General features: G+C 41.6%; 1 protein-coding gene across 1 annotated transcript; it reads left to right on the top strand.

Annotated features, from left to right (window-relative positions):
* Positions 1-2306: 2306 nt before the first annotated feature.
* Positions 2307-5266, top strand: FABP1 (fatty acid binding protein 1). The gene is made up of 4 exons (XM_074222559.1): positions 2307-2460; positions 2810-2982; positions 4386-4478; positions 5146-5266. Exons 1-4 carry the CDS (start codon positions 2394-2396, stop codon positions 5194-5196), a joined length of 384 nt encoding a protein of 127 aa, XP_074078660.1. The 5' UTR covers positions 2307-2393; the 3' UTR covers positions 5197-5266.
* Positions 5267-7417: the final 2151 nt, after the last annotated feature.

The raw sequence follows: 7417 nt of genomic DNA, 5'->3' as shown, positions 1-7417 counted from the left end.
ATTTAATATCTACCACCCTCGCCCCTTAATTATTTCCCCTCTATGCATTCAGTTTTCCGTTGTGATTCTATATACCAGCAGGTCACTGAGACAGAAATATCCAATAGGCCATTGGAGATGTCACACAAGAATTCAGGAGAAAATTTAGAGTTACAAATATAGATCTAAGTGTCAATTCAATGGTTGGGATCATCAAAAGAGAGGAGAGAGAGAGAAACAAGAGAAAAAGAAAAGGAGGTTGGAGGGGAAATCCACACTTAGGGATTGGAAGATGATTGATGTGTCAGGAAAGAAGACTGAGAAGGAGGAGTCAGAAACATAAATGAACCAAGATAAGAGAATTGTAGAAGCCAAATAGAGGGGAAAGTCTTCATTGGGAGGAGCTGGGCCATAGTATCAGAAGGCTAAGAGAAACAGGAATGTGAGAACTACATCATCTAACCTATGTTTAGCAACTAAATCTTGACTTAGCCCTTGAATGACAAATTACACATTCCTGAATCCCTCTAGCTCCTCTCCCTGTCTCTGTTTTGGTATGACGGCTCCTGGTCTGCTATAAGCCAAGCAGAGGCAACTTTGAAAATAATGAACCTTTGAATCCCAAATGAAAAAGCACAAATTTTCAGGCAAACAGGAAACTGGCTTTCATAGCGGTACCTGGATTTTCTGCTTCTGACTCCTCTCTGCCTTATTCCCTCTGTGCCAGTCAACATCTCTAAGGGGGTTGTGGTCCTTTCTGGATCCCTCCACCACTGTCCTTGGTCCTGGTCCGGTTTGACTTCAATGCTTCCTCCCTCACCTTTTTTTCCTAAAAAGACTTTTTCAATGGGCAGTGGCAAAAGCTTGCAGGCCCTGATGCTGGGGAGTTTGAGGAAATGGAGTCTGGTAGATGATTTGTGTTCAGGAGTTCTGAGTTGCGATATCAAAACCATGCTCCCCGAAGATGCCTAATGAAGGGTAAATTGATTGAGATCAGAGACACAAGCAGTTTTATTCATCAGAATTGGGATCTATCGCTGAGGGGTTGCTGTGTTCCAGTCTGAAAGATATAGGAAAATCCAATCCCAAAAACAAACAAAAAATTAATTTTGATTTAAAAAGGCCAGTGGGGGGGCGTGGCTTACTAACAGCTAAGAAAACATTAAATGCTTGGTGCTTCTGATAATTAGAGTTCACAGTGACATTGGAGTGTTATCTCCCTTTACGATTCTTTCACTGGTCTTAAAAAGACAAAGTCTCATTGTTGGATTCTCCTATATGACTGGTTTTGTCAGTTATAGCTCTGAGATAAAATGAAATTTTCTTTCAAGAGGAAGTAGGGGAGGGTGCAGCGTGGAGGAGAACAGTGTTGGGACTATAGAATTACTACTAAATTACAAAATGGCCTGGCGCAGTCACTGAGCAGTTAGTTGGCACAGTGGATAGGATGCCAGACCTGGAGTCAGGAAGACCTGAGTTCAAATCAAGCCTTAGACACCTCTAGTTGTGTGACCCTAGGCAAGTCACTTTACCCTTTTAGCCTCTATTTTCCTTATCTGTCAAATGAGTTAAAGAAAAAAAAATCACATATCACTCATCTTTGCCAAGAAAAATTCTAAGACATCACAAAGAGTCAAATACAATTGAAAATGACTGAACAACAAAAAGTTCAATTCAAGGGTCCATGGAATGAAAATGAAATAATTCTAAATTATAAAAGAATAAATGAGGTTGAATTGAATTCAGTAAACATTTATTAAATGGTTGAGGAAACAGATAAAAATGAACACTCCCCCCTCCTATACATACATGCACAAATACAGCACAAGCTCCTGGTGGTATTCAGCACAAATGCTGTTTTGTGCAAAGGCCTGTAGGCAAGAAATGACTAGATGAGCCTGAGAAAACCTAGATATCCAGCCCAGCTCAAGGTTTTGCAGGCTGTATAACCTTGACAACCTTAGTTTCCTCATCTGTAAACTTGGGACAACTATACTTTTATCAATCTCCCTACAGGCTAATGTGTGAGAAAGAACAATGTAATAAAAAAGCACCATATTGATAATACTTCTTATTTCTTTTGGTTGTTTTTTGCAGACCTCATCTTTCATCCCTATATCCATGGGTGTACGTGTCCCCTCCCAGCCCCAGATGGTCTGGACAGTTGGAAAGCTCACCCCTTGCTCCTGTGCCAGATGACCAGGCTCTCTCGTTCACCCCACCTAGGCCTAGCTTACCCTTTTTCGCTGACCATTGCTCCCAATGAGTTAATGATTGAGCAGAACCATAAAACTTCCAACAGATAACCTCTGACCAATATTTGAAGGGAAAGAGCCCCCTATAAAACCAGCTCCTTCAGGCTAAACCAGGCATCTTCTCTCCCAGGCAGTGTTGTGAGAGAACATCTCTTCACCATGAACTTCTCAGGGAAATACCAGCTCCAGTCCCAGGAGAATTTTGAGGCCTTCATGAAGGCTGCTGGTAAGTACTATAGAATCCAGTCTTTGGGCATTGAATGTTGGGATCAAAGAGGCAGGGGCTATTGTCAGAAAGGAGTGAACTTAAAAGGTTTAAAGGGGATCTGAAGCAAGTGAAATAATTCAACAAGTGAGGTTCTGGGCAGGTCTTTGAGAGCCTGGATCGGGTAGCCAAGGAGTCAGATCTGAATGCTAGCCTTGTCTCTGCTCCTAATTCTCTACGATGTGGATGTGGATTGCATCATCTCACTGTTCTGACCCTCAGAAATGGGGATAATAATATGAATGAAATAAAATGAAATGACTTGATTCCAAGATGCCTTCTAGAGCTGAGTCTCTACTGTCTGATCCAGGGGTACCTGACGACATCATACAGAAGGGAAAGGATCTCAAGGGAGTCTCCGAAATCGTACAAACCGGAAAGCACTTCAAGCTCACCATCAACACTGGCACCAAAGTCCTGGTCAATGAGTTCACTTTGGGGGAAGAATGTCAGCTAGAGACTCTAACTGGAGAAAAAGTCAAGGTATGACTAGAACGTAATTCCTTCTCACCTGTTTGTCTCACCTGTAAGCCCTGGAGAAGGAGCACAACTAAGAAGTGGTCCCTGATGCCCTAGAGCAGACCATCTCCTAGGGAGACACAATATGTCTTGGTGGGTCACAGTGTTGCTTGGAAAGGAGAGTAGATGAAAAGTAGTCTCGTGCAACATGGACTAGAGGGCCGGCCATGAAATGGTGCCTCTAACATATTTGGACCTGTTCGGTGATTAACTTGGTTGCTTCATAATCCAGTCCCCTTCTAACCTTTCCAGTCTTCTAGCACCTTCCTCCTCCACACATGCTCTTCCATCAGATGATCCTGACTCCTGACTTGTGACCCATGATCTCCATCTCTCTGTGGCCTTATTCTCTCTAGCTGGTCCCCTTGTCTGGAATGCAATTCCTCCTCTGCTCCAGGGGCATAGGGAAAGGGGAGGCAGAGGAGGCAGAGGAGGCAGAGTTGGGCCTCACCTCTGAACACAATATGCACTCAACTCAACCAGAGATGAGGCTCAGCTCTGCCTCCTTGCCTCCTTTCAACACAGGTCTACTCCTCTCACAGAGCTGACCCCCCAACTCCAACCAGAAGCCTTCCCCAAGCCCATAGTTCTAGAGGGCTCTCTATTAATTGTTTCCAACTTATCCTGTCTATAATTTGCTTGCTCATATTTGTTTGCTTGTTGGATGTATTTATTTGCTTGTTTCCCTCATTAGACTGTAAGCTTTTTGTCTTCTAGCACTTAGACTTTGAGATACATAATAGGTGTTTAATAAATATGTATTGATTGACTCAGAAAAAGGAAGAAGAAAGAAGGGAAGGAAGAAGAGAAAGGAAAAGACCAAGAGAACTAGAAAACCAGCCAGCCAGTGTAGGACAGAAAAAGAGAGTTCTGCAGGGAAATCTTACTTGGGCACATACACTAGCAGTGTGCCGGAGCCAGGTCAAACCGATGAGAGAGAGAGCTGATTGTGAAATTTCCATTTACCCTTCAGAAAAGAGCAAAGACCAGGGCAGCTAGGTGGCACAGTGGATAAAGCACTAGCCCTGGAGGACCTGAGTTCAAATCCTTCCTCAGACACTTAATAATTACCTAGCTGTGTGGCCTTGGGCAAGTCACTTAACCCCATTGCCTTGCAAAAAAAAAAAGAAAAGAGCAAACACTACAAATCAGGATGGACTTGTTTTGTTGATAATTTATAGTGATAGAGAAAATGTTAAAATATAAATTATACTTAAATTACAAAAGCTAGGAAAAGTTATATCTACAACCTTCCCTCCAGAAAGTCACTTGTTAAATATTTGCCAACAGTCCCTGGCAAGGTCCCACCCCTTCCTCTGCCCTCAGTCCTGGAGTCTCTCAGAGCTAACTCTTCTGTCTTCCTACAGACTGTTGTGCAGATGGAAGGAGACAACAAGCTGGTCACAACTCTCAAAGGAATCAAATCAGTCACTGAACTCAATGGAGACACAATCACCAACGTGAGTGATGGGGTGTTTCTCTTCCTGCTTGGTTGTGGGAAATGGATTCAAAAGATATTTAGTGATTCCCTACCAAGCGACAAAGGAGTTACAAATAGAATCAGAAAGGTAGACCTGGCTCTCAAGCAAGGAAGAGGGGAGGAGGAAAAGACATAGAGGACAGCAGAGACGAGGGATGGAAAGGGGGATGGGGAAAGACAGATAAGGAGAAGAAAGAAAGCAGAGAGGAGGGAGGGAAGATGGGAGGAGATATTGCCCAAAACCCTGTGTAAAAATAAACCATTAATGGCAGACCCAGAGAACTGGGTGTTTAGCTCAAAAGCCCTAATCTTATCCCTCCTCCCCCCCAGTCACCTAATCCTCCCATCTCATTCCTGCAAATCCCCCTTCAGGCATTAAACCTTTTTCAGCTGGCATTTTACCATCAGTTACCCTGTGAACTTTGCTGGGATTATTTATATTTTTAAATGGGGCCTAGAAGACTCCAAAGCCAACCTTCCCCAGGGTTCCCTCAGGAAGCATGGAGAATCCATACAAAGACCCAGAAAGTCTGCCAAACCTCTCTCTGGTATATCTAAAGCATTGGGGTCATTAGTTGGGATGACATGCTTACATACTGGAAGAAGTTCCAGGAAAGATTAACACTGGATTTCTTCTTGGCTTTCAGACCATGACCTTGGGTGATATTGTCTTCAAGAGAATCAGCAAGAGAATTTAGACATATCTGCTTTTCATTTATTTTTACTGTGTAAAATTGGTGCAATAAAATGTGACTTGTAAAAAAGAAATCTATTTCTCTCTGAATGGTTTTACAAGCATATTTTTATTCAAGGTTTTATTGGTGCCATTCTGAATTCACTGTGCCCACCCAGTGAATTTCTCCTTGTAACAGAGAAAAGCAGTCAAGTAAAACCAACCAGCATAGTGACTAATATATATACACCATTTGGCACCCATAATTCTCCACCTCTCCAGGGAGTGGAGGGAGCCACAAGAAGTCAATATTTCAAAGATCTTTGCAAATTACCATTTACCTTAAAAAAAATGGTGCCTACTTTGGGGTGGATGAAATAAGTTGTTTTCTTGTAGGATGATTTTAGGGATGGCTTATGGTCTATGTGCCTTCATTTCTCACCCTCCACAAACACCACCATTTATATTAGTCCTTTACTGTACCTAAAATGTCTGAGAATCACACCTTAGATCAAAGTATCTCGAGAACAAAAGTTCTTGGTTAAAACGTGTGTGTGTGTGTGTGTGTGTGTGTGTGTGTGTGTGTGTGTGTGTTTTTAAATGAGAGAGATTTTTTTTAAACCAATTACACAGAATAGGACCTTGGAAATATCAAATGATGGATCCATTTTTCTACCAAACAATGAGAAAGCCTAATTGAGGAACAGAGTCCTAATTACAGCAGGGCAAGTGAGCCTGGGTCTTGGGATTTAAAAGAATGCCATGCAGCCAGCGTAGCAATCCTTTAGCTGCTTGAAAACAGAATCAAAGAAATTCAGGGTTGGAAGGAAATCCAGAGTTCATCTGGTTCAAACCATAGTTGAAAAAGAATCCTCTCTATGCACATCACCCCTGTTAAATGACCATCCATACTTTGCATAAAGACCTCCAATGAAGACCCCCCCCAAAGCCACTGGTAGTACAGTAGTTATGGTCTAAAGTTAGGAAGATTTGAGTTCAAATCTTACTTCAGACACTTCCTAGCTGTGACCTTGGGCAAGTCACTTCACTTCTTTTTGCTTCTGTTTCCTCGTCTGTAAAATGGATTTGATAAAAATAGCTCCTGACTCCGAGAATTATTGTGAGGATCTGATGAGATCATATTTGTAAAGTTAGCAGTATCTGACACACAGTAAACACTATATAAAGGTTTAATCTTCTCTACTTTTGGATTGCTCTAATAGGAATTTTTTTCTTTCAACAGAAATAAAATAAAATTAAAATAATGATCAGAAAATCATAAATAAATATTAAAATAAAAAATCATAAATCATAAGTAAAAATAGAATAGTCATATAGTAATATAATAAATAAGTGATTAAATAATAATTAAATTATTTCAATGATATGGTAGATTTGGGTAACCTCCTCTGATCTCACTGTCTTCCCTTCCATCCCACGTGGCTGCTTCCTCAGCATTACAACAATAGCAATAATAATTATAATTAGTATTTATATTACACTTTGAGGTTTGCAAAACTAATGCCATTTGACAGATGAGGAAGCTGAGGCACTGAGAGATTAAGTGAATCACCCAGGGTCACAACAACTAGTGTCTAAAGGTAGGTTTGAATTCAGGTCTTCCTGATTTCACAGTCTGCATTCTAAACACTTCTCCCTTTGCTGGGGTGTCTCAGTGTCTTTGTCTCTGGTGATATTTGCTCCCAGGCGAGAACAATACTAGTTACTGCTCTGGTAGGAAATCCCATTTGGGACCCCTGGGCAGACAGAATAAGGTGAAAAGGTAGAAAGGAAGGCAAATACTCAGAAATACTCCTTTTGGAGGAGGACATCCCTGGTCACCTAAGCAAGGCTCCTCAGGAAGCCACCACTCAAGATTTTGAAAAATATAGGGGACAAAAGAGCAGACCACCCCAGTCCACTCTTCATTAACACTCATTTAGCCCTTTGGATTCCCCGTGTCTTTAGCAAGTATGTTGAGGGTGTTGTATCATTTTCCTGATACTTTAAATCAACCTTCATCCAATAGTTTGTCTTTTATTTTTAAAGCTTATCTAGATTCTTTCCCAAAAGAGAATGATGAGCGGCAAGGTTGGCTAAACTGGAAAACGGGGTCTACTCCCAAGCTCCGGTAGTAATACAAAAGCTTGCCCTTCCCATGGGGAGAGCTGTTAAAAAAGCAAGTTGCCCATAAGCTACCAATCAAGTACCCCATTACCATCTAACCCCAGGAAAAAGCTGCCTTA

The sequence above is a fragment of the Macrotis lagotis genome, chromosome 1 (assembly GCF_037893015.1).
Source record: "Macrotis lagotis isolate mMagLag1 chromosome 1, bilby.v1.9.chrom.fasta, whole genome shotgun sequence".
NCBI classification, from domain to species: domain Eukaryota; kingdom Metazoa; phylum Chordata; class Mammalia; order Peramelemorphia; family Peramelidae; genus Macrotis; species Macrotis lagotis.
This window is presented reverse-complemented; position numbering and strand designations above follow the sequence as displayed.